Below are 25,519 nucleotides of genomic sequence, written 5' to 3'. Positions count from 1 at the left end.
ATACTTGGCACAGGCAGAGCACACTGCTTGCAAACTACACATTACAGGACCAGTCCTTTGAGTTCAGTGCAGGTGTGAAAGTAACTTAACATTTCTTACAGGTACTGTCTGATTGCAGTCCTGGTCCCTGCCAGCTCTTTAAATATAGAGTGATCATCCATCCTGTATTAAGTGGGATGGTGCCATACTTGGGACGCCAACAAGGCATCCCTACTTTTTTTTTTAAAGGACAGATTGTCTAATATTTGAGCCCTCCCCTACCGATTTTTTCTGCCAGCAGCTGTGCCAGCACAGCTGCTGGTGAGAGTCACCTCCTTGAGCCTTGGGGAAGCAGGGTAGCATGGGTGGCTGCCACATCCCTGCTGCTTCCCAGGGCCTCAGGGCGTGCCAGCAGCTGCTGCTTCCCCAGGGGTGCCAGTGGCTGCTGCTTCCCGGGGGCTCCCCTGCAGGTGGCTGCCACTTCCCCAGGGCTCCTGGCAACTGCTGTTTTCCTGGGGAGTGCCGGCAGCTGCTGCTTTCCTGGGGCTCCTGGGGAGCGCTGTCAGCTGCTGCCTCCTTCCCAGCTCCCTGGGGCTTGGTGGAGCCAGGAAGAGCCGCCCCTCCCCCCCATATCTCCCTGTCCTGTATTTGGGACAGGGAGATATAGTCGCCCTATTTAAATAGCACCCTGCTGGATTTTGCCACAGTTCAGCCAGCTCTTGGTAGAGCTGTGCACCCACTTAACTTTCACCTCTGGTGCAGTAATCCAGATTTCCAAAGGGGTTTAGGCACATAAGAAAGCACACAATTTTGAAAGTCCCAGTATGTGCCAGTCTAAATCGTTTGGTCCCTGATTCTCTGTATTGTGGAAGGGCTGGATTTTCAAAAACAATCTGAACATGATCCATCTTTTGAAATTTGTTTTCACTTCTTAACAGGATTCAGGGTTTCAGCCTTGTTTATCTGACTTCTTTTTTTTTTTTTTTTGAGGCAGGGTTTCGTGCTACATCCTACGGACTCTCTTATTTAATTCACATATTTTTCCTCTTCTGACTGCCTTTCTTCCACTTGTACTTTTGGAAGAGCTAACAAAACAAAATAGCAGTAATGTAGCACTTTAAAGATGAACAAAATGATTTATTAGGTGATAAGCTTTCCCACAAAAGTTTATCACCTAATAAATCATTTTCTTCGTCTTTAAAGTGCTACATTATTGTTATGTTGTTTTGTTAGAATACAAACTGACACAGCTACCTCTCTGTTACTTCTGGAAGGGCTGTTACCAAAGACGTTCTTAAACTTCATGAAAGATTGTTTTGACAAAGCCTAAATTGGGGGGGGGCAGGTATGCTGCCCTGACTTAGTGCCTTTGACAGGAGATAATCAACTAGTTCCACTCTGAAATTTGATCTATTAGTTACTGAGGCACAGTATCTTGCTTTATTCGTAAGGAGTCGTGTTAATTTCATCTCTCAAACCAAAAGGAAGAAATGAATATAAAAAGAAATTTCCTAGCAATCATGAACTTGTTCAAAAAAGCAATCTTTTAAAAATAAGTACACAGGGGCCGGTGATGTGAATGACATCATGCTTATATGACATTCTCCATCAGTAGGACTCAAAGTGCTTTACAAAGGAGGTTAGGTTTGTGTGGGCCCCTGATGCACACAGGTGAGCTGACTAGCCTAAGATCACCAGGAGGCCACTGACAGAGCCAGGATTTGAAGCCAGGTCTTCAAAATCCCAGTCCAAGACTCTATCCCTGAGGCAACACTGCCTGTGAATACAGGCTGTGATCCAGCAAAGCACTTGGATGTGTGTTTAACTTTAAGCATCTGATTAGTCCCACTGATTTCACAGCTGAGCATGCATTCAAATGTTTGCTGGACTGGAGAGACCAGTAAGGATCAGCCTTTGCTTTGGGTTAGGGAATGACTTCAGTAATCTAACAGCAAATAGATGCAACCTTTCTCTTTCCAGCCCCCATTTAGGACCAGGGCCTAAGAACACTGGTCTCTTGTGCTTGACAATGCAGTCTAACTCCCTATTCCAGCAGTTTCTGCATGAGCTATGGGTGAAACTGCTGCTTGGGGAGGCAAAATCCCCAGCCTGTGGTCCTACCCATGCTGCACTCAGGCCCCACCCCAACTTTTCCCCTCCCCACTGTGTCCCTCTTCTTTTCCCTCCTTCTCTGCTCACCCCTTCCAGTCAAATCCCTGAACCCAAATGTAGGAAATATTTGGGGAGGGAGGGGGAAACACTAAATTTCTTTCCAAAGAAAACGGAACATGTTTTCCACTGCATGCTGCTCTGTGAGACTGGACGTGCAGTGGAAACACACTATGAAAATACAATATTTGGGAATAAAAAATGTCAGTCACAGGGTTTGTTTTGTTTTTTTTTTTTTGTATATATACTCTTAGTTTTGTCAGAGATTTATTTCCAAAAGGTTTGTTGTAAGGGCAAGTCAGCTATGGTCCTGAACACAACATTAAATATTATGAAACACGATGCAGCTCTTCTGTTTTACATTTTCTTAGTCATAAAGTAATCATTCATTCCAGATTACTACATATTTAACACACTGAAACAAAAATATTATTTTAAATTAATCAGTCAGAGAGGTTTAGTGTATTCATGACAAAGTTCATTGCTTTTAGAAAAAGAGAACAATAATTTATTGTGTGTGATCTCCATAACTATAGTCACGTGTATGAAATTTCATCATATGTTTATGTTAAAAATGTTTCCTAAGATTTTAGGCATAACAAAGGATTTTATATATTAGTAAGGTACTAATTTTGGTGGAGGATTCCCTTAAAACTACTTTGTCAAATAGTCAGAAGTAAAGAAATGTAAAATCATTTCCCCACTATCTGGAAGTAAAGGAATGTTGTCCTTTTATGGTTTCCTTCAAGAAGGGGAGGGTGAGGAAAGGAAAATTGGGATAGACAAAAAGAGCAGGAAGACTGTGGAAGCAAGTTTTTGTACCACAGTAATCAAAATATCTATTTTAGATAAGGGTGGTCTTTTAAAGAACTTATTTAAAAAGCTATGTCTGATGATCCAAGCATTTAAGGCTACAGCTGAATACTCTTATTGTTCATCTAAAAAAATCTATGCAAGGATTTTTAGTTAAGAAATTTCATAAGCTTCAGCCACAAACTAATGAAATATTTAAAGCAAATTTTAAACTAAGTTCCTATAGACATCATAACGCACAACTGCTTTTGTCAGTAATTTCAGGGTTAGCTCAAGCTTGCTAATGACTCCTTTTACCACTTAATGGCTCTTTCACAGGTTAAATGTTATGCTAATATGACAGGCAAGCTGGAAAGCTTTTCCCTTGTAAATTGGCAGATCCGTTTTGGGGGAAGAGTAACCAGTCTGCAAGCTGAAACAGCCTGCTGTGGGAGCCTTCAGGAACCGCCAGAGTAGGGGTAGGAAGAGGTGTGATGTTAAGTGTTAAGACCCAGGTGAAACATTGCTTCCCTTTGCCTTTATACCCATTGCCCATGGATTTCTACTGGCCTAAAAATAAACATCCAGACATGAAATAGGAGCTTATGGGGGGATACAAACTGCACCTTCTCCCCAGCAGTGCCTCTCTCATTGCATTCCCCTGCTTTTCAGCAGTCTCGACAAGGGTGCACATGGTCAAAGTTGCTATTATAGATCTCCCTGCCACTGGGTGTCGAGTTCAGACACTTCCTGTCTGTACTTACAGTGATGTTCTCTTTGAGGTCACTTGACAAGTCAACTTTCCAATGGCTTCTGACATCAGTGCTGGAGTTGCAAATATCTTGGGCCTGGCTGTTCCCTCTTATGCACCGTGTGTGGCCTTTACACCAGTGCAAACTGGGTATGAGACCTCACTAGTGGGGTACCTGAGTGAAGAATTCTGTTTGGGTAACATCCTATTTCCTTTACACAGGGATAATTGACTGCTCAGTGTGCTCTCTACTCCTCCCTCTTGTGGTTAATCGATAGTGTGATAGCTCAAGCTACAGCTACTCATGGGGTGGAAGGGTTTGAGTTTTATTTTTAAAAGCCCCAAAGTTTCCCACTTACATCCTAACGATTGTAGCAGTCACACCAAAGATGGAAGAATCAGGCCCTGTCTGTCTAATCCCTGAGCTCCCTCTATTGTTCACATACACACATTGCATCCATCCACACCAGCTCTCACCATGCGAGAGACGAGTTCTGCGTGTGCTCTTTGGGCTCTACAGTCCTGCAGTCTCTACTAATCTGAGGATCCCCACCCTTGCGCAGTGAGTAACCTCTTTTTCTGGCCACTCTGGGTGAGGAACCTTTGTAAATAGACACACAGCTTTACTCTGAGGTAAATGAACAAGCACTGATGTGCAGATTCTTCAAGGCTTGGTGGAAACACCCCTTCTCTCAGCCTGGTTGTTGCCATGGTTTTAACCCAAGATGGAGACCACCCCACCCAACACAGTTCCACCAACTCTGTGCTGTGGCTCTGGCATGTGTGGGATTGCAAATGTCAAACTCTGAAAATACCATCCCACCCATTCCTAGCATCTGCAGAGAAGTGTAATTATAGAAGAGGGCAACATGCTCTATTTATGCTGTTACTGGTTCTCAATATTTGCTTATGTAGAGTCTCTGAAAACACCATAGGTACAGAAACAAGGCTGCCTAGATAAAATCTGACCTTCTCCAACTCACTGTTTTAAAGGTGATGTACTGCTTTAGCTGGGCTGAGGTTGGTGCTTCCTGTGGCACACTCAGGCTAATCATTAAGGCTATTGTATGATGCCAGAATTCCTGAGAAGGATGCAGGCCAAGTCTGAGGCATTTTGGTGGCATGAGCTGATAGGGTCCCTTGTTCACTTTTGAAATATGGTAAGGCGAGGTATACTTGGTATGCCCAAAAGGTGGTTTGATACCTTTGGTGTTCCTATTCTTCCAGGGCAGAGGACAAATGCCTCCTTTAAAAGTCAAGGACAGTCATTTAGATCCTTTAGCTGGCAAGCTGGGTCTCTCAAGGCTGAAATCTTTTATCCATAGAAGTGCAGCAGGGTGCTAGCTTGCCACCGGCCACCCTGACAATGAGCCTCTGCTGTGCTCTTTAGGCACCAATGCTGAGAGGATGGGAGAGGGGTAAATTCAAATATCATCACCCAATGTATGGCCAGTGAATTTATTGCTGGTATCCATCTTATTTCAGGCAGGAATTAGTATTTCCTGTATGTTTGTGTCTGTGACTAGTGCTACAAATCTCTGACTTAGTTGACTTCTAGGCACTACCACAGTAGAACTATTAAATACTAATAATCTAAAGTCTGATGCCAGTTGTATAGCATCATGTGTGTGTTTACATTTCTTCACCACAAACTGTCGCTCTTCACTTCTGTTTAAATGGACTCTTTTGTGTTGTCTCAGTCCTGTCACAGATCCCCATGAAGAAGATGATGATGAGACAAGCCCAAATCAGTCCATCACTCTGCAAAACTGCCTTCCAAGGCCTGGCATTTGTGTCCTCGATAAACTTATCAAAACGTGCCCCGTCTGGCTTCATCTGAGCATGAAACAGGAAGGAGCTGGAGAGATACTCAGCAAAGAATCAGCTGGGGTAATTCTACATTTGTCCAAAATCATTTCAGTTCAGACTAATATGTTTCCTGTTCCTGAAGGGAGATGGATAGCTATGGTTTGTGGGGCTTTTTTTCCTCCTGTGAAAGCAAACATATTTAGCGGTATCTGGCCTTTGTTTCCTTTGCCTATTGTGGTTGGCTAGTCTTATATTTGTGGGCTAGACCTTTCTAGTCTCTCCAAAATAATAGAATATGAAGGAGAAGGACAATACCTTTGATCTACTTAACAGTTGGTGTATAGGAACAATTTTCCTATTTGTTTCATATCCCTGCTCTGTTGTGCTTTCAGATATCTCCACAGACTCCCTGTAGTCTGATGCAGTATTTTTCCAATATCTCTGACTTGTAGCTTTCTTAAAAAATGAAATCTTACAGGTGGACAACAAAAACGTGTTCATACCTCCCAGCTTGCTTCTCTACAATGCCAGTTTTACACTTGAGGCAAACCAGCAAAATCAAGCCTTCTCTTCCTTGTAGGATGGCATGAGGACTAGAAGCAGTTGGGTTGTTTTTGTTTTTTTTTTAAAAGCCCTTCATTGAAAAGAGAGGGGATTGGAGCTTTAAGAAAGAAATATTTTCTGCCAAGTATTTGAAATAGAAGGGTTGCCAAAAAAATCTAATATTTTAAAAAGTTTAGTTGAGGTTGCTCAGATTTCACTTTCTTGGTCATGTGATGCCAATATGATGCCTCCTCAGTCATCCATAGACGCACGCATATTAGAACTGAATTTCTAATATAAACATGTTACAAACACGCTAATTGTATTGTTTAGGCTGTGGGGAGAGGGAATCTCGGGAATTCTTTCACCTTAAAGAACGGGGAGGCAGCTAGGTGGCAGTAGGATGGATACACTCCATTTTCCCTTTATTACCATGTGGTCTACTCCTACTTCTCGTCATTCGCTGTCTGGGTCTCTAAAATTTTAAATGAAAACTGATCTGGAATAAGCCAAGGATTTGGGGTAGAGATGCTGCTAGGCACCCATCCTCCAAATTAAGAACAAGGTAGAGGTGCACCTGGGAAACCTGTGCAGCAAAAGACCATGTCAACAGATATGGCCCAAATGTAACCCTTGGAACCATGGCAACAAGCCTTCCTGAATGGAAAAGAGAACAGAGTAGTTTCCAGGTTTCACTTCTCATCTTGATAATCTGAATTTAAACGAAAATAAATCTCGCGGTAATCTACAACTTGGTGATCTCAGAGGTCAGATGTGCATTCGTCTTCACAACAGTCCAGGCAAGCACATTAGAGCGATCAGCTCAGGAAGCTGACACATAAAGAGATTAAATTTTCCCCTCTCCCCCATCCCCTGCCACCTTCCACTGGCTGCCACTGCAGATGGGAGGGTGCAGGATACTTATGCTAGTCTGATCCAGTGTAAATATGAAGTGCTGGATTTCACACCAGAGAGCAGAAGGCCTGATCAGGCTCTCCACTCTATTGAACTGAATGGAGACCCACACAAGATACATCCAAAACAAAAAGCAGTCAAGTAGCACTTTAAAGACTAGCAAAATAGTTTATCAGGTGAGCTTTCGTGGGACAGACCCACTTCTTCAGACCAGAGCCAGACCAGAACAGACTCTATATTTAAGACACAGAGAACCAAAAACAGTAAGCAAGGAGGACAAATCAGAAAAAGATAATCAAGGTGAGCAAATCAGAGAGTGCAGGGGTGGGGGGGAAGGTCAAGAATTAGACTTGGTTCAATCTAATTCTTGACCTTCCCCCCCGCCACCTCTCCACTCTCTGATTTGCTCACCTTGATTATCTTTTTCTGATTTGTCCTCCTTGCTTGCTGTTTTTGGTTCTCTGTGCCTTAAATATTGAGTCTGTTCTGGTCTGGCTATGGGCTGAAGAAGTGGGTCTGTCCCACGAAAGCTCACCTAATAAACTATTTTGCTAGTCTTTAAAGTGCTACTTGACTGCTCTTTGTTTTGATAATGTATAGACTAGCACGGCTTCCTCTCTGTTACTAAGATACATCCAGGGCCATTCTCACCCTGTCATGGCAAAATGGCTTTGGGCACTGGCCAGAATGGTTGCTTGATAGTGATGTGAGCTGCTCCCAGCCCCAGGAGCTGAGGGTTTGTCTTACACTCAGTTCCCTCTATGACTGCACTACATTGCCTCTTGGCTTCTAGACAAGTTTTTCTCAGTTCCTTCTCCAAAGAAATCAAAGGTTTCCTGGTGTGGTTCCACTGCACTGCAATTATTTGTTTCCCAGACTCTCACTTCTCTGTAATGTTAAATCCATAGCTCCAGAATTAGCCAAATGGCTTTTGTGAATACCCTGAATGTCTTTTACGTACAGCTATTTTAGGGAGAGGTGATGACAAAGATCTTTCGTGCCCCTAAGTTAAAGTTCAATAGGTATCTGACATTGATGTCTGTGAGGGCTGTGTACATTCCTCAGTGTGTTTCTAATTAATGTGCAGAGAAGGGGCTGACTCAGGCACAGACCCTTTCTGTTCTCCATTAAACTGCTCCTGTGCTAGTCCAATACACCCACTCTTCAGAGCCACTCAGGACCAGAAATCAGTCATCAGCCATAAGATGATCTCATAGCAGTTTTAATCTTTTTTCCTATAAAAGTTTAGGTGGTCCCTATTTTATACTTGTGATTAAAAACTTGGTGTGTTCACCCCAGGTCATCCTTGCTCATCACTTGGGGCATTGCACCAGGGGATGTCACGTGGCAACTTGTGTGATTAAGTGGGATAGGTGTGTGGGGATTCTGTTTCTCCAACCTTCAGGGATGAATTTTACCCAGAAAAAATGTCTATGCACTGTAATCTTTGTCAGGGAACATTTGGCATATTGAAGTGAAACTAGAATGAAATGTATTAGACATAAATTGAAAATGGCCTTTCTGTGGTTACTGGAAAGGGTCTCATTCTCGGTTGCCTAACATTAAATTCACAAGCTCCTTCTTCTGTTCCTCTGTTTTAGATATTCCTAGTTAGGAGAGATAACATGAACAACATGGTCCTCTCGGTCCACTTCCCAGGCCAGAATGCAGCTTCTGAAGTGCAGGAGTACAACATTAAAGAAGAAAAATCACGTGAGTTTTCTCAAGCCTCTTATCTCTTACTCTGACAATTGCAAAAATGCTTCTGTTGACTGCAAAGTACGTAGGCAAATGTACTTGCAATGAAGAAGACTGAGGAGCAGTAGATCTTGACTCATCCAGGAAAACGTGTTCAGATTCACTGGGACTAATTGGCCCAGTTCTCTTCTGATTTGTACCTTGTCTCATCATTTGTACCTGAGCACAGGCTAGTGTAACATACTGTCACATTAGAAGGGTAGAATTTTGTATAGGCAAATGAGAATGGGAGCATTTATGCAGGTGTCAGTAGTGACAGAATGTGCAGGGTGATAGAGAATTAATCTCAATCTATTCAGTCAATGTAGTCTTTATTTCTGCTTGTGAAATAGTTGCCAGCAGACTCTGATTTTTTGCTCATTTATTCTTTATTCTTTAGCTTTGTCTTTAGCTCCCCAGTATTCACAGTGTCTGACTCGTTCCCAAAAGAGCACAGTGCTGTTTCTGTTCCCCGACTGGATGACGGAACCTTTTATAAACAGAAAGGGGAGAACCAAAGAGACTCCAAAGGGCACATGTCAGATTCAAACTCATGTGATATCACAGTCATCAGAGCTTAATTTGTGATGTGGCTCGGCCCCAGCGCCTCTGGTCATGTTGAGCTGCAGTCCTGGCACCTCTTCTATCAGTGGTGCAAGGCACGGTCTTTCATGTATGAGGTGTGCAAGGTGTCCTGTACAGTGGATGACAATTAGTTAGAATTTGTTCTTAGGGCTCATATCTTTGAGACTACCCTGTTGTGACACCACCCAGGCAAAGCGTGGACAATGACTGAGTATGGGGACACCCTGAAGAAAATTGGTGTTTGCTGAGGTAAGAAGCCCAGGACAGGGCAAAGGGAAAAAAGGAGGCCTTCTTGGTTAGTTGCTGGGAATATCTCGTTGGGTGGTAGGGGCATGTATGAGTTTATAAGACCTCTGGGCTCCCTTGTCTATAAAAGAGCTGAGCTAAGAGCTATAGTTGCCTTATTTAGGCAGAGCTTACCACAAGTTCTAGTTTCTAATGCATGGTAAGCCGATGTGAGAGCCCAAAAGCTGTTTTGAATGATCACCTGAGCCTCAGGCAGAGCAAACCAGCTATTGGACTCACCAGAGGCCACAGCTTCCAACAGGAGAGCAGCAGCTTGAGAGCACTGCAGTTACGGGCACTACAGTGGGAGCCGAGGAATTCACAGCAACAGCCTATCAACTAAGGGACTCTGGCGAGGACTCCCAGTCCGAGCTGCTGAAATCAGTCTAGTGGGACAGAGGGTGGAATCACAGAGCAATCTGCGAAAGAGGGACCCTGATGCTCCTGGACTCTTGGAACCATAAACTGTGAGTGAGGAAGTTGGGAACCTGCAAACAGAGGGTGGGAGGTGGAACAAATGGCGTCAACAAGTCAGGCCTCAATTGCTTGGGACTTATGTGCTTCCGGGTGATAATGGTAAATATTTGTCCCCATTCAACCTGGCCTTTCCCTTTTCCTCACCTTCTCTCCTCCACCCCAGCCCCATGCAGATTTTGTTTAAACCTCGCTGCTCATACATGGGCATAAAATTTGGCTAGCAAAGACACCCAGGGTGGTTATATGTTCCGTGGTTACTGTGGGGTAGGGACTAAAAGGAGGACCTCATGCCAAAAATTAAGAAACCTCAGAGAATCCTATAAAATAGCCCTTGCAGCTGTCCAACACCATTGACAAAGGGATTACAATATACCCAGCCCTGACGCATAGCCATCCAGAATGGGGATTAAGTTTAACTTTTGGATTCGTCCTGAAGTTTGCTTGCTAATTTGCTGAGAGCCACTATCATGAGCTATTTCATTTCCCTAACAATTACTGCATTTATTTTTTATCGTTGATTTGTTTGATTATCTGGATTAGCAAACAGAAATATTTCTTGATTAAGGGATTCATTGAGTTTAATGCCAGAGGGGTCATTTAGATCTTCCAGTCTGATTTCCTGTATATCACTAGACCACAGAACTTTATTTTTAGTCCTGTATTGAACTCAGTAACTGGGTTTTGATATCTCTTCCAAAAAGGCATCTATTCTTGAGCTCATGCAGTAGAGGCACATGGCTTTAATCCCAAAGGTTGCAGGTTCTATCCCACCTGCTAACAACCAGGAGGCTGATGATTTCACCCATAATTGTATCATTTTAGATTTGGCTTGGGGAGCTATGGTTGTTCTTGCTTTTTATATGCTACCAGTTATTCTTTGGCGTTCTTATCAAGTTGTATTCCCTAACACTGGCATTATCACACCATCAGGTTCAGATGCTGAACTTGTTCAGCTTGTTCTCTGCACTATAAAATCTCTGGTTCCTGGGACTAAAGGTAAAATTAAATAGTCTTATCAATAAATCACATTTTAACATCCTAGCTAATTTCTTATAATTCTCTATTTTAGGGAATTATCCATGGTAAGGTAGAACTATGGGCCCTTATCTCAGCTGCTGTAATTCATTCAATCTTTTTGGTTGCACTGATTTACTCCAGCTAAGGAACTGGCCCCATGAATGTAAACAAAATGAAGGATTTAGTGTCGCATTATTCCTTCCAAGTTTATAATTCATGTACAACATGGGTATAGTCTGGGTTGCACAGAGAAATAAACCTCCTGTCATTAACAGTCATATAATAGATACACACCACATTTATGGAAGTAGCAAAACTCATGGAGTTGTAGCATTCAAAAGCTGGTTCCCATTCAGAAGCATAAGAAATGGCACCACAAGCACCTTGATCCCCATAGTCATGCAGAAGTCAGATTCCTATCATGGTTCTTCACATTATTTTTAGCCTTAGCAAGTGATGTGTCCAAGATATCTTGTCAGGTCTTGGTATTTAGTAAGCTTGACAGTAACAGGCTGGAGCAATCTGTAAGGGTAGTGGTTTTGATTTCTTCTTCGTTTTGGGTAAGTTGCTCACCTTGTTGATTCTACAGGAATACAGTCTTTTAGCCTTATTAAAAAGAATTCATTTGTGTCAGATACAATGATACATGAGACAAAGGTAGAAATGGAGGAGCCTAATAAATCTGCTCTAACTGGTCTTTTTCTTTGAAAGATACACTTGAACCTTCATACTCTGGTGTCCCAATTCAGGGTATGTATCCCGATGGGGGTGGAAGAAGTGGCTCTGTGTGCAGCTGCTTCCCCTCCCTGACAGCTGAGGGAATGACAGGACAGTGATGCTTTTTCCCCTGTGTCTTTCCCACCACTCCCATGGGGGTGGAGGGTAGTGCATGGGAACAGCCCCACAGGTGCCCCCACAGAGCAGAGCATCAGGTAAGCACCTCGCCCCCATCCCTGTCATACCCAGATCCTGTAGCACCCTCCCCACTACCCCCACAGTCCAGCCAATTCTTTAATCCAGCATACCCTGTTTCCCAGGGTTGCTGTATTAAAGGGGTTCAAGTGTATTTATTTTAGCAAAGAATCACATGTCTGAAGACCTAGGGCGGATGAAATAGAGTTGCTGAGGGTTTTGTGATTAGTACTGTGGTAGTTCACGTTCTTTTGCTTCTCTAAAGTGCATTTCTTGTTTCCTTGGAAATCTGTCAGCCACTAAGGATTAGGGTTAGGACATTTGCTGTTGCAAACAAATTGCCCAGCATGGGAATGGGCACTGAAGACGCAAAATGTAGAGTATTCTCATTATTATAATATATCAATCAACCCTGGCAAAACGTACCAGGTCTGGAGTTAGTTGCCTTACAAGGAACTTCCATACAAGCTGAAATCTGCACAGGGGCATCATGCTGTTTGGAGTTATTCACAACAGAGAGTACCGGTCTCAAGGCAGACTGCCAATGAGCAAGGCAGACAGACCAAACTGGTGGTGTGTTCTATGTTTAGATTTCGCCATCCTGGTAGCATACAGCTCCAGAATTGCTATATCAGTCTTACCTTAGCTTAGAGTCACTAATGGTCCCTGGGGCATTGCAGTCTCCCTTGCCTCCCTGGCAGGCTGGACTTGGTGACATCTTTTAGGTTAACCGGGGCATCTCCTCTGTTTCTTAGCTCCAGCTCTAGGAGAGTTCAAACAGCAAAAAGAAGGACATTTTCATGAGCTCCCGTTTTAGTCCCTTGTACCCGCATTCAGGAGGCAAGTAACACCTGCTTGGGTGTGAGAAGGCCATTAACCAAATCTTTGTGTTGTGGTGATCACAATGGCCCATTTAGTGTTAGAGGGGTAGCCGTGTTAGTTTGCATCTTCGCCAAACAAAGCAAGCAGTCCTTTAGCACTTTAAAAACTAACAGTTTTCCCTGGGCAGGAGACCATTCCTCCTGCTGGATTCACAGGTTCAGAACATGCATTTTAAAACTAAAACAATATTTACAAATCTCCTTTATAGCTTGAGATAGAGCCTTTACAAGTGAAATTAACACATGCGGCAACTTACAAGCATTCCATAGACTCTAGACACATTTTTCTAGGTCTAGCAAATGTCCTAACCCTAATTCTTAACATCTATCTTGAATAGTTTCAGAGGGATAGTAGTTTTAGTTTGTAGCTTCACAAATAACAAGCAGTCCCGTGGCACCTTGGAGACTAACTAATTCATTAGGTGGTGAGCTTTCATGGGTGGAACCCACTTCTCATGTACAGGTGAGCTGGTACTGTTCCCAGCTATTAACATGTCAATACAAAGCTGACACCAACAGCTTCGGCAACAGCCAGCACCTGGTCTGCCAGCATCACAGGGGATTTCCAGAGACATCACTCATTTTTTGACTTTTGAAAAGTCCCTTTCCAGTTCCTCTGGACATCCAAAATTGAAATCTGATTTAGCATTCTTTACCCTTTCAGCAGCCTCTCACGGCACATCACAAACCGTTGAGTTAATTAGGGTGACTCCTGGCCGCTTTCTTGATCTCCGCAGTCACCATGGAGTAAAGGAAAGTGATGATTGTATACTTGTGTCCCAACAACACTCCAAGGATCTTCCCACTTTTCAGTCTTCCTGGAAGAAGTTTTTCTGATTTAAGTGACTTGAGGGTTTCTGATAAAAATTTCTAGGTAAATGATGGATTTTTAATACATAAAACTGCCATATTTCTTGCCTTCTGGTTGATAATTGGGAACTTATTATTTCATGTGGGTTACACAACATGTTCATTGTTAAAAATATTTTTATTGGCAGACTGTAAAGCCTCGTTTCAAACCTTTTCCCACTCTTCACATAAGGTCGAATTCTGAGATCCTTGCTAAGCATGCTGGAGCAAGGACTAAAAATCCCCTGTAAATGAACATTTGCTAGAGAAAGGAACTAAATATTTGGCCTTTGGATATTTAGTGGGCCTCTTCTGGAGGCTGTTTAGAAAACACAAAGAAATGGGGACAGTTTCTCTCAATTACATCTGTACAGCACTACTGAACACAGGTGCAACTGAAAGGAATTTGGCCTATTTTTTTTTTCTTTTTAAACAAGGATACTTCCAGCTTATATAAACTCTGGTCAAGCCTGGCCCTCCTTGATGTTCTCTGAGCCTGGTTTTAGTGCCCTTTGCCAAACTCTTCTTATTCTCCTGCAATCAGGACAGCACTTCTGAGCAAACCCCAGCTAGTTTTGATTGTGCTAGTTTGTTAGAAACAGCAGTGCAGCGGTGGCAGCCTGGTTCAGCTTTCCCAAGATGTACCCAAGGTTCTTGGGCTGGATTGTATTTGATGGCTAATTTGTAGCTGCCTGCAGCTACAATGCTTTTCTTAGCAAGCCAGCTTGATCAAAGCTACCTTGGATTTCCCTGTGCCTGCTACAGTCATGCTGCCTGATGAATGTATAGCCAGACATACCTTTGAAGAACCAATATAGCAGCATAAATAGTCTGAGAGGTAGCCATGTTAGTCTATAGCTTCAAAGAGAAAACAAGCAGTCCTGTAGCACCTTAAAGACTAACAATTTTCTCTATTAGGTAATGAGCTTTTATTGGTAACACCCACTTCATCAGATTAATCACATCTGCTGAAGTGGGTCTTACGAATGCTCATTACCTAATGAAGAAAATTGTTAGTTTTTAAGGTGCTACAGGACTGCTTGTTTTCTTGTCAATGTTGCGGTAGTTTAGTAGGTGACACAGGAAGTAGTAGACTGCCCTTTTGTAGTGGTGGACTAGATGATTTCACAAGTCTGTTCCATCTCAAGCTACCGAGATTCTATTTCAGTTTTACTGCATTCTGTTTGAAGTACACTAAGCTTTATTTCCCCTTATTTGTAATCAGCCTGATCTCCTCTTAACACTACTTGGCCAAGATCACACAGGTGAGAGTGAAAGTCTGAGGGCATTTTCACCAGAAGCCCAGTTACCTCAGAGTCCAATTCACAAATCACTAAAATTCATTGCAACATAAGAAAAGGGATTTGACCTGAGTTTACTAATATGCCTTTTTCCTGGACCTAACAATGGGGACCATTTATTTCTCTCTCTCCTCTCTCTCTCTCCACTCCACATTGTACCTGCCTCATTAACCTTTGCCAAAATCTTTGAAGTAATACAGTTGTCCTAGAGAGAGACTACTTTCTGGAAAGCCCAAAGAAACTACAGGCTGATAAAGTCAAAAATTCAAATCCCTTTCAATTGTGGAGAAAAGTTTCAATATTGCCATCACCATCCGTTCACAAATCATGAGTCCAGCCCCCTCTCCCTGACCCAAATCAGGAATAGAACTAAAAATCAAATTTTAAGAAATATAATATATTCAGTTCCTTTTATGTCTCCTGGCTTTGGAGTCTTTCAGTTGAACTTGCTTGACATTTTCAAGTTTTTCTCCACAATCATGATGGCTAGAAACCTTATTTAAAAAAAAAAAGGAGAGAGAGATTCTACAACCTCCCAAATCCAGCAACTAGGATTTTGAGAAAAACAGTGAAGGCAAATATCATCACAATATAATCACAAGAGTTAACAGGGATGGAGTTTTCTGGATCACATCCCAAGTTCAAAGGCACCAAGGCATCTGTTCTGTATTAATTCCAATTCATGTGCCCCTGACAAGAATATGGACAAGTTGCCAAAAGCTGAGTTCACAAAGCTCCTGCATTCAGAGATGGTGGAAGTTTCGTGAGATCCAGCAAGATTTCTACTAGGTTGTGTGAAGTTTTTACACTCTTAGATCTGAGCTCAAAAATCTGCTTGTGACTTGCTCCAAACCTGATCCCTAACTGCAAATCTCTCCAGCTCTGAATACCATCTGCTTAGCCCATTTTCAGCCATGATTTCTGGGGATTTGAGCTGTCTTGGAACAGAGAATCTTCAGGTCTTCATTCCCTCTCACTTTTACTCATGTAAATCAATAGTTACATCAGTGTAAAACCTGTGTAAGAGAGAGAGAGAGCAGGCACTTATCAGAGTTCATATATCTTAACAACAGGAGATACAGCAGCCTTCTGGAGACCAAAATGCTGCAGTAATGTACGGCAAGAGCTGCATACAAGAACCCATTTGTCATGCACAATGACTTTTTATTGGTCCCACAAACCCACAAACAATGCTGCATAATCTTGTATCTATGAATCTTCCATACTATACCATTTTTTAAAGGTGCCAATACCCAGCTACCCACCTCTACCCCTCAGCCAGTGCCATGGCTGGGGCTGCTGAGATGCTGTTACTCAGTACCACCAAGTATAGGCACAAAAAAGTACTGCTTCTATATGTTTATAAAAATGAAAGAGACAGATGTCTCTAACAGAGCACTCCTCAAGCACCTCATGTTACATTTCCTGCTTAATTCTAAGAAATGATGTGAATTATTCAACATTTTCATTCCTAAAATCCAGTTTCATAAAATATCTGTTTCAAGCTTAATTTCTCACTGTAGTTCTGCAAATGTGTGCATTTTTAATATGCATCATATAACAATTGTTTCCCCTTCCTCTTGACAAAAGAGAGGATGTGAGTCCTTTCCAAATGCACAAAACGAGGAGTGAATAAGAGAAGTAACTCACCTACAAAATAGGGAACAACAAATAAAACCATTACAATCTTTCCCCTGTGCAGGGAGCTGCTGGAGCCTTTCTTCACTGCCTCCCCCTTGCTGGTCACTGCCATATCAGAGAATGGACACCACTTGCTTTTCATGGTAGTGAGCAGGTACATGTAACCTATATGCTGCTGCCAGCGTGGACAAAGCCAGGGAGACTGTGACTCTGGCTCTGCCAGGGGGTTGGTGTGGGCAAGCCTCTTTGTGTTTCATTTTCTCCATCTGTAATAATGCTTACTTGCTTCATGCTATTGTCAGACTTTGATGGCCTCACATGTAAAGTGTCTTATAAATAGAAGGTGTTATATTCTATCCCATAAGCCATGTCTGAAGGATGCTGGCAACAGACCACTCTTCAGTTGATACGAAGCTAGGTAACTTTGGTTGCTTTCCACCTGTAGTTGGACTGTTGTGCGGTTATAGGTTCTCTGCTATCCCCATGTTCCCAACTGTGGAGATGTTGGTAATTTTAAAGGGTTCCCTCTGAGACGATTCCACTGAGCTGTGTGTGTAGAATGGAGGTTTAGGCAAGAATGCCAACAACCCACTGAGCAGGTTATTGTAGAAAAAGGGAGCAGGAAATTGAAGTCTCTTAGATGCTCTCTCTCCTTCAGGTCTCCAACTGTTCTCTATGGTACAAAAACGCATGGGAAGCATAAAATCTCACCATCTGCACTTGAACAGTATATAGTACTTGAACATATCTTTAATGTGCTTCCCATTTTAAACCATATGTCTTTTTTAGGATGACAAACTGTTGCCTTCTCTGTGGTTTCTATGTTATTTTGGACATATACTGCTGCTCATCAGCAGTTGTTTTTCTTTTCTGTCATCTGGATTTCTCCATGAAGAATGTAAAGAAAAATGTTTTCCTGTTTTTTACACTAAGCTTCAAACCTATAGGATTGTGAGGAACACCTGCTGGAAAGAAGGCCGGTTTCTTCTTTAATCCTCAGTCTTTTTTTTTTTTTTTGCTTGATTTGTCATTCACAGGAAGAATGATGCAAAATCTCCATTTAATTTTATACATGGAGGCAAGTCATGTAGTTCTAGGAGACCTGACCTGTAAATTGTCATAAATATAACCCAAAGGGGGCAACATTTCTAGCATAGGTGCTTTTAGTCAGCACCCGTAATCAGTGCCCTTGTCTTAGTGCCTAAACAGGAGCATATGATAAATCATACTTTGTACTTGTGCTGTGCTTAGTCTGAGCATTTCAGAGTTTAACATATATTATTGAATTAGGTCTCACATGCATCTACATTAGGAATTTGCATTGTATGAAGTAAAATGAGGAAACTGAGGCACACAGCATTTAAGTGATTTGCCCAACATGTGGGTGACTAAGCTGGGGCTAGAATTTAACTTCAAGAACTCCCTTTATGCTGTGAGCGACCATGCTGTAAGGATGGGTCTTTAAGCTAAAAACATTGCTCTTTTGATTGACTCCTCTACTCATCTCTGTCCTTTCAAATCAGATTCTACCCTTCTATAAACAGTTGGAAAATTTGGCTTCTCACTTAGTGGCTTCGTTCTAGTCCTTGAATCCCCCACCCCCTTCAATATACCAAACTGCTTCCTTCAAAGTCTTGGTGAAAATTTCCTTTTTCCTTTTAGCTTATGTTTGATTCACTGTGTCAAGTGTTTAGTGATGTCAAAACAAAAAAGCAGCCCAGTAGCACTTTAAAGACTAACAAAATAATTTATTAGGTGATGAGCTTCCGTGGGACAGACCCACTTCTTCAGGTCATAGCCATACCAGAACAGACTCAATATTTAAGGCACAGAGAACCAAAAATAGTAATCAAGGTTGACAGATCAGAAAAATTATTATCAAGATGAGCAAATCAGAGAGCAGAGGGGCAGAAGGAGGTGGGGGGAATCAAGAATTAGATAATGCAAAGTGTGTAAAAGAGCCCTTACAAGGAACTAGAAAATTGCCATCCTGGTTCAAAGCATGTGTTAATGTGTTGAATTTGAATATAAAAGAGAGTTCAGCAGCCTCCCTTTTCAAACAGCTCTGAAAGTTCCTTTTCAGTAAAACCTTGATTGCTATTTTTGGTTCTCTGTGCCTTAAATATTGAGTCTGTTCTGATATAGCTATGATCTGAAGTGGGTCTGTCCCATGAACGCTCATCCTCTAATAAATTATTGTGTTAGTCTTTAAAGTGCTACTGGACTGCTTTTTTGTTTTGATAGCATATAGACTAGCACGGCTTTCTCTCTGTTACTGTTTTGTGATGTGTGTCTGAAGCTGAGGACCCAGGGTGAAATACAGGCTCCATTGAATTCAATGGCAAAAGTCCCATTGACTTCAGTTGGGTCAGGATTTCACCTTGAACATGTTTCTCTTCTGCAGCTTCCCTCCAACCAATCTATCTAGTAACAGAGAGGAAGCTGTGCTAGTCTATACACTATCAAAACAAAAAGCAGTCAAGTAGCACTTTAAAGACTAGCAAAATAGTTTATAAACTATTTTGCTAGTCTTTAAAGTGCTACTTGACTGCTTTTTGTTTTGACAATCTATCTAGGTGAGACTTGATAGAGTTTAACTAAATCTGTTAAGCATACATCTTGGGTTGGGAGCGATGGGGAGGGGAGATGAGATCATTTTCACTATATTCTAAAACTTAAGAACATACCCCCAAAATTCTCAGGGAGTGGAAAACAAGTTTTAATATCTGTATTTCTACATGGACTTCTCTGATTTGTAATGAAGAGGAATGATAGTTCCAAATGCATTCAGTGCAAGGTGCCTATTGCAATCCTGATAGCCATGAACCCCCACATAGGATGACGATACCTGAATCTGACTTCATTTATACAGGTTTAACACCAATCTAACTACTGGCCACATGGAAACCAATCACAAAACTCCCCTTGATTTCAATGGGTGCAAGATTCTACCCATTCTTTATACTGGAATTATTCTTGATTTTATGCTAATATTCACAGAAGGAGAATGAAGCCCAAGGATAGTAGTTTAATGGAAAAAATGACGCATTGCGCAGGCATTCTTTTATCTTACAGAATAATAACATGCCAGTACAGGAGAGTAGCAGCTAGTTATAATGACACCTGAAATCAGAGAATCCCAAAATGGAAATTTTACCTTATACTCAACATTACCCACGTGTTCCAGGTCTGCCTAATCCTACGTGTGCTGAAATATACTACCATTTATGCGGTAGAGAAAAGGGAAATTCATTCTAAATTCTTTTAATAGATGATACTCTGTTAAAAGTGTTGATGTTTCTTTACTGCTGGGCAGTTATAAATGTGTTAGTACTCCATATGCCATCTTGTCATTATGGAAGACATTCTGAAGCAGATTATCGAACCAAAAATTGTTGTCTATGACAGATTAGGCTGCCCTATCTGAACTGTGTTCCATGTATTATATGTCCAAATTGCACTGAATTATGTCTATCTAATGCTCATTGATAAGCCTCTACAATTCAATCATCTGAGGTGCATTGACATACTATAATACAATCTATTTTAAATTAGCACTAAATGCTATGAGTTCTTTGTAGGATTGTGGCATTAATCTGGCTGCTGAAACAATGTGCATAGTGGGGGGTGCCGAAAGTCATTTAACCAAATTGTAAACCCTGTATTTGATTAAAATCCACTTCAAGCCAGGAGGTGCAGCTGTAACCCAGCACCACTAGTTCCTACAGTTATGTAGTTGCCATAGAATTTAGTGGTAGCCCAAGATGGATCTGTATACATAGTTAATAGAGAGGTCTGAGGTATTGTTGTTTATTCCGGAATGGTAATGGCCAAAACCTCTGCAATAGCATAAGTAGTTTGGACTGTTACTGCAAAATTCTCTTGTATATTTTTTTATAATAGAGGAAGCCTTAAAGACTCTTGGCAACAAAAAATAGCCTCTATTTTATTATAAAAATAAATTACTCCCATTCTACAAATGTCTACAGAGATAAGTGTATACAGAGGGAAGCACAGCAACACAAACATACTGTGTTAAAAATAATTTGTATTTTCACTTCAAAATGCTTTTCCTAGTCCAACAAACACACATGTAGATTCAGGTAGAGAATCACGTTAATGAGAATGGCCACATGTATGTTCCAAAACTGCCATCTGTCAGTAACAGATTTAACTAGAACAAATTGTGTTTGGCTGTGATCTGTTTTTCATCCCACTGTTTCTATTATCATAATACATTAACTTCCTTTAAATTAATTAATGTTAAGGTAGGATAGGCTGCTGTGGTGTCCAATAGAAATTAAAGGATCTGCACAGGTGTCCCTACCCTCCAAACTACCAGCAACTCACCAGAGCCACCGCTGGAGCTGTGCTGGGCCCCTGGTCTGGAGCTGCGCCGGGTGCTACATCAGGCCATGTGGCTGAAGCCAAATGGTGGAGTGTGTACATAGAGCGAGTGGAGGGTGCTTTACGTGTGCGGCTCTAAAGAGCTGCATTTTGCCACCCTGCGGTGTCCTGTTCACCAGGTGGCGAATGACAAGCATATTGGACACCACAGGGCTAGGGCATCATCATCCCTCCCCCACTTCCATGAAGAATCTTTTTGCAACTTGCCATCTGAAGTCAGTTCTTTGCTGTTTGTACTAGTCCAATGATGGTCAAGAAACCACTTACCCTCAGATGAATGAGCATGAGACCCATTTGACTTTTTCCCTATAGGACTCAGTGAGACAAGTCATTGAATATTTTTCTTTTTGCTCATCAGTGCTGTACCTGGAAGGATCTGTTCTAGTGTTTGAGGACATCTTCAAATTGGTAGCATTCTACTGTGTCAGTAGGTAAGTTGAGATCATTGAGTTCATAGAGGGATTGGGGTAACACCATGATCTGACCTGATTTTTCCCCAAGCGTGCAGTGGTGCTGTTGCTATATTTGACCTGAGGGCATGCGTGGGAGAAAAGGAAGGCCAGCTTGATCAAGAACTATGAGCTTCCTGTGTGACCTAATGTCATATTTAAGAGCATGCAAAATAACCAATTCTTAAATGATTTTTCTCCTTTCCTTACATGCACAGCTTCTGTTTCAGAGCAAGGGGCAAGTTTCTGTTGTCAGGGTAACTCCACTGAATTCAATGATTCATACCCCTAGCACAAAGAGCAACATCTCATTTTAGGAATGCTTATCCTTTCTCCTTTTTCAAAAAAGGAAGATGGGATGATGGCGAGAGAATATTGTCATTGAGAATGAATTTGAGGGTGGCTTCCCACATTGTGAAGTTCTGGTCCAGATTTAAATTCAAATTTCCTCAGAGTTTGGAAAGCTGAATTCCAGTTCAAACCTTTATGCAGAGGACAAGTCACAAGATCCCAGGTCTGAGACCAGATCCAAATGTTCCCATGTAGGGATAGAATATTCACATGCTATGTTCCCATTTCTAAAAGCTCTGCTACACTTTTGTGCAGTAAAGTCCTAAACTGAACACCTTCCAGCAGCTTTCGGAATGCCACGGTTGTAGTTTGGTTTGATCTGGTCTGTGGTTCGGTTTGGTCACTGGGGTTTGGGAAACCTCATTTTCAGCCTTTCTCTGTGAGCTGTCACAAACCTAGAACCTCACTTTGTGTGCTCCTATTCAAACAAGCTCAAAACACAACATAGCCAAAAGCATCATGATTGGTTGGCACATGGTGAAATTGTGCAAAATCTATGGGTAGCATATGGCATGAAACCACAACCATAATCTACATAGGTTCACTCCCAACTCAGCCCTGGCTCACAGAAAGATTTAGGAGTCTTGGCTACTGTTCAGACTCTAGTTATGACTACAGAGTTATCCTTAGTCATTACCACAGACACAAGTCTTATTAACTTCCCTGGAAATTATGTCTAAGAGAAGTCTGTAATGGAGCCCACAGCTGGTGCACAGCATGCTGCACAGTGGCTGGGTAAGGGAATATTTGGTGAAAGTCACAGTGAGCCTACTGTTTGAAAAAAAGCTACAGAATCATAAATGACCCTATGGAGCAGAAAGGACCTGAGCTGAAATTCTGCAAGCCTGAGGGACTGGCCTTGATTCAGCTATTCCAGGCCAGAACTTTGGACTAATAAACCACTCCTTCCACTTTAGAAGAATCTGAATCTAATTCAGATAGAGAGAGAAGTCTCACTGTTAAGTGTGCTATTTTTATTAATTAACTAGCATTAAACAAATATATAGCAAGAGAGAGAGGCGTTAACACCAGGCATTTATTTAGAAACAGAGCTACAAAAATATACTGTACAGATGCTAGAACTGGAAAAGATTCATTGCAACATCTTGTTCACTTCAGGAGGGCCAGGCCATTTCTAATGGAATCCCTGGGTAACCTAACCTATGCATCTACAGCAATCCAGTCTAATCTAATTCACACTGTTCTGCCAACCACATCACTTAGACATCCGAGTATCCAGCTCCTCCTTTTATCTAGTTGAGTTTTAAATGTGACACAAACTGCTGTCATTCTTAATGTAAAGAACATTACACTTACAGAACAACAAGAAGTCTTGAGGCACCATATAGACTAACAGATATTTTGGAGCATAAGCTTTCATGGCCAAAGACCTGCACCTGATGAAGCAGGTGCCACAGGACTTCTTGTTGTTCTCAAAGCTACAGACTAACACGGCTACCTCTCTGATCCATTACACTTACAGTGATTACTCACATTTTAAGAGAGGTCTGATTTTTATTTATTCTAAAGCTACCTCACACTGCTTGGGCTGTGTGAAAGGATCACGAGGTACATTTAAGGACACTCATGCTGCCAAAGTTCTGTAAAAAGCCTTAATGCCGAGTGTCTAATCATATGATCCACTGGAAAAAAAAAAAACAACCTCAGCTCTCTCTTGCGTTGCAATCCCAGTAATGCCTATCGCAGCTAAAAATGTGCACCTTCAACAAAGAGGAAAATGTTTCTCTTAGTTCCTTTTATAAATGGTATTACTGAGTGTAATCTATGCTCTTGGTGTTTCAATACATTTAGAGATTGCTGTTGGATAAGAGAAGGTAAATAGGAGATCATTTTCTTAGAGCACCAGATTAAAACAAAAGTGGTTAAGTACTGGTCTGCCAATCCTGGGAGTTTGTAAGAGTCTCGCATATGCTCTTGAGTGGTGATGGATTGTGTGATCTCTGCTCAGACTCTCTAGAAAATAATTGTCTATAACTAACTAACTGGGAGAAAATATCACAGCTGAGAGCCTCAGCTCAGGAGAAAACAAGGTCTGTTCTGGCATGGTGGCTAAATTATCTCAAATTGCTAAAATAGTACCTGTGGGCTGAATGGGTGAATTGGTGGCAGCCCAGGCAGAGAATAAAACTGATTTATTTTTTTTATCCCTACCAGTTTCCTTTTTTGGTATTTTTGAAATTAAAAATATTTACCTAAATAAAAAAATCAAGTAATTTCCTACGCCTATATTCCCCACACCCATACAACTAAGAGACTAAGAGAAGACTATGTGCTCACACTCCCTCTTTTACACACACACAAAAAGAAATCCATGCAGAGATCCAAACAAAAACTTAGCTTATTAAAAATAGTGAAACAATTAAGTGCTCAGCAGGGCACATAATAGCCGTGTTAAGGCCTTCCCTTTGCCCTCTCCTGGTTCTTGTTACAGAGAGAAAGCAGGAGACCAGGCAATGCAGTGTTTAGCAGCATTAACCAACCATATCCATAACTGTACACTGCAGAGTCTTTCCTGTGTCCCCCTTGACTTACTTAGCAGACATAATTATACCTATACTGTACACCATTGGCCCCATTTCTTACAGTTTATGGAGAGGGTGAGCAATAAGCCAGACACACCTCATCAGGATTAGCCTCTGGGGGGCAAGACCACTTTATCTACATGTGCATCTGCAGGTATGTCCGCTTGCAGCTTCCGTTGGGCACAAATTGCCATTTCTGGCCAACGGGAGCTAGAGGAAGCAGTGCAGACCAGGACGCCTGTTTCCCCAGCTCCCATTGGCCAGGACAAGTGAGCCTCAGCCCAATGGGAGCTGGAAGCAGCTGTATCTCCAGCCATGCAGGTAGATAAACCTCTGGCAGCCCACCAGTGGCTAACCCTGGTGAACCATCTCCAGTCCATGGGCCAATTATTGCCCACCCCTCCTTTTTTGGTTATGTTCTGTTTTGGAAGGGTTAGGGTCTGAAGGCTCCAATACCCCTCTTTTGTGTCCCATGGGAGGGTAAGTACCTAAGATGTGCTTCAGTCAGGGCCAGGCGTTTCTTTGACTTCTAGGGTACATCTACACTAGCACACTATGTCAAAGTAGCCTATTTCGAAGTAAGAACATTGAAGTAGGCTACTTCGACACATATCGTCTGCATGTCCTCCAGGGCTGGTGCCGTTGACGTTCAATGTCGAAGTAGTGACAGGGAACGTCGAAAGGAGCCGCCCGAGAAGGAAATGTGGAGCGTCCACACACACAAGCACCCTCTTTCGAAATAAAGGGCCAGGAAAGCCTGCGGACCAGGTCACAGGCTGGACTAGCCCTTCTGGGGCAACAGCAAGCCGCTCCTTTGAAGGGCCCCTCCCAGACACATCCGGCCTGCACAGCACGAGGTCTGCAGAGCGGTAGCCACTTTCTCGCAGACCACGTCACAGCAGATATGGACACCCAGCAGCAGCAGCAGCAGCAGGAAGAGGAGGCCCTCCAGGTAGTCATCCAGGGGGCAAGCGCCAGGCTAGGTGCTGCCCAGGAGGCCGCCCAGTGGTTCCTGCCAGAGGAGCTCTCCCCGGAGGCAGACGGGAATGCCCCTGACCACCAGGCTCCCCTCTTCCTCCCCCACAAGCTGCTCTCCTGCCTCTGGAGCTACCCCACCAGCTCCGAG

The 25,519-nt window shown here is 42.3% G+C and overlaps 1 protein-coding gene across 2 annotated transcripts in view; it reads left to right on the top strand.

The window, feature by feature from the left end:
• RIN3 (Ras and Rab interactor 3) overlaps positions 1-25,519 on the top strand; it is a 101,014-nt gene that overhangs the window by 31,014 nt on the left and 44,481 nt on the right. For both annotated transcript variants that reach the window (XM_074998754.1, XM_074998755.1), the window contains exons 2-4: positions 5,392-5,581; positions 8,560-8,671; positions 21,409-21,481. In XM_074998754.1, coding sequence (XP_074854855.1) covers positions 5,392-5,581; positions 8,560-8,671; positions 21,409-21,481 — 375 coding nt within the window. The remainder of the gene's footprint in view (positions 1-5,391; positions 5,582-8,559; positions 8,672-21,408; positions 21,482-25,519) is intronic.

The sequence above is a fragment of the Carettochelys insculpta genome, chromosome 6 (assembly GCF_033958435.1).
Source record: "Carettochelys insculpta isolate YL-2023 chromosome 6, ASM3395843v1, whole genome shotgun sequence".
Lineage (NCBI taxonomy): Eukaryota > Metazoa > Chordata > Testudines > Carettochelyidae > Carettochelys > Carettochelys insculpta.
Note: the sequence above shows the minus strand (reverse complement) of the source record. Positions and strands in the feature narration are given on the sequence as shown.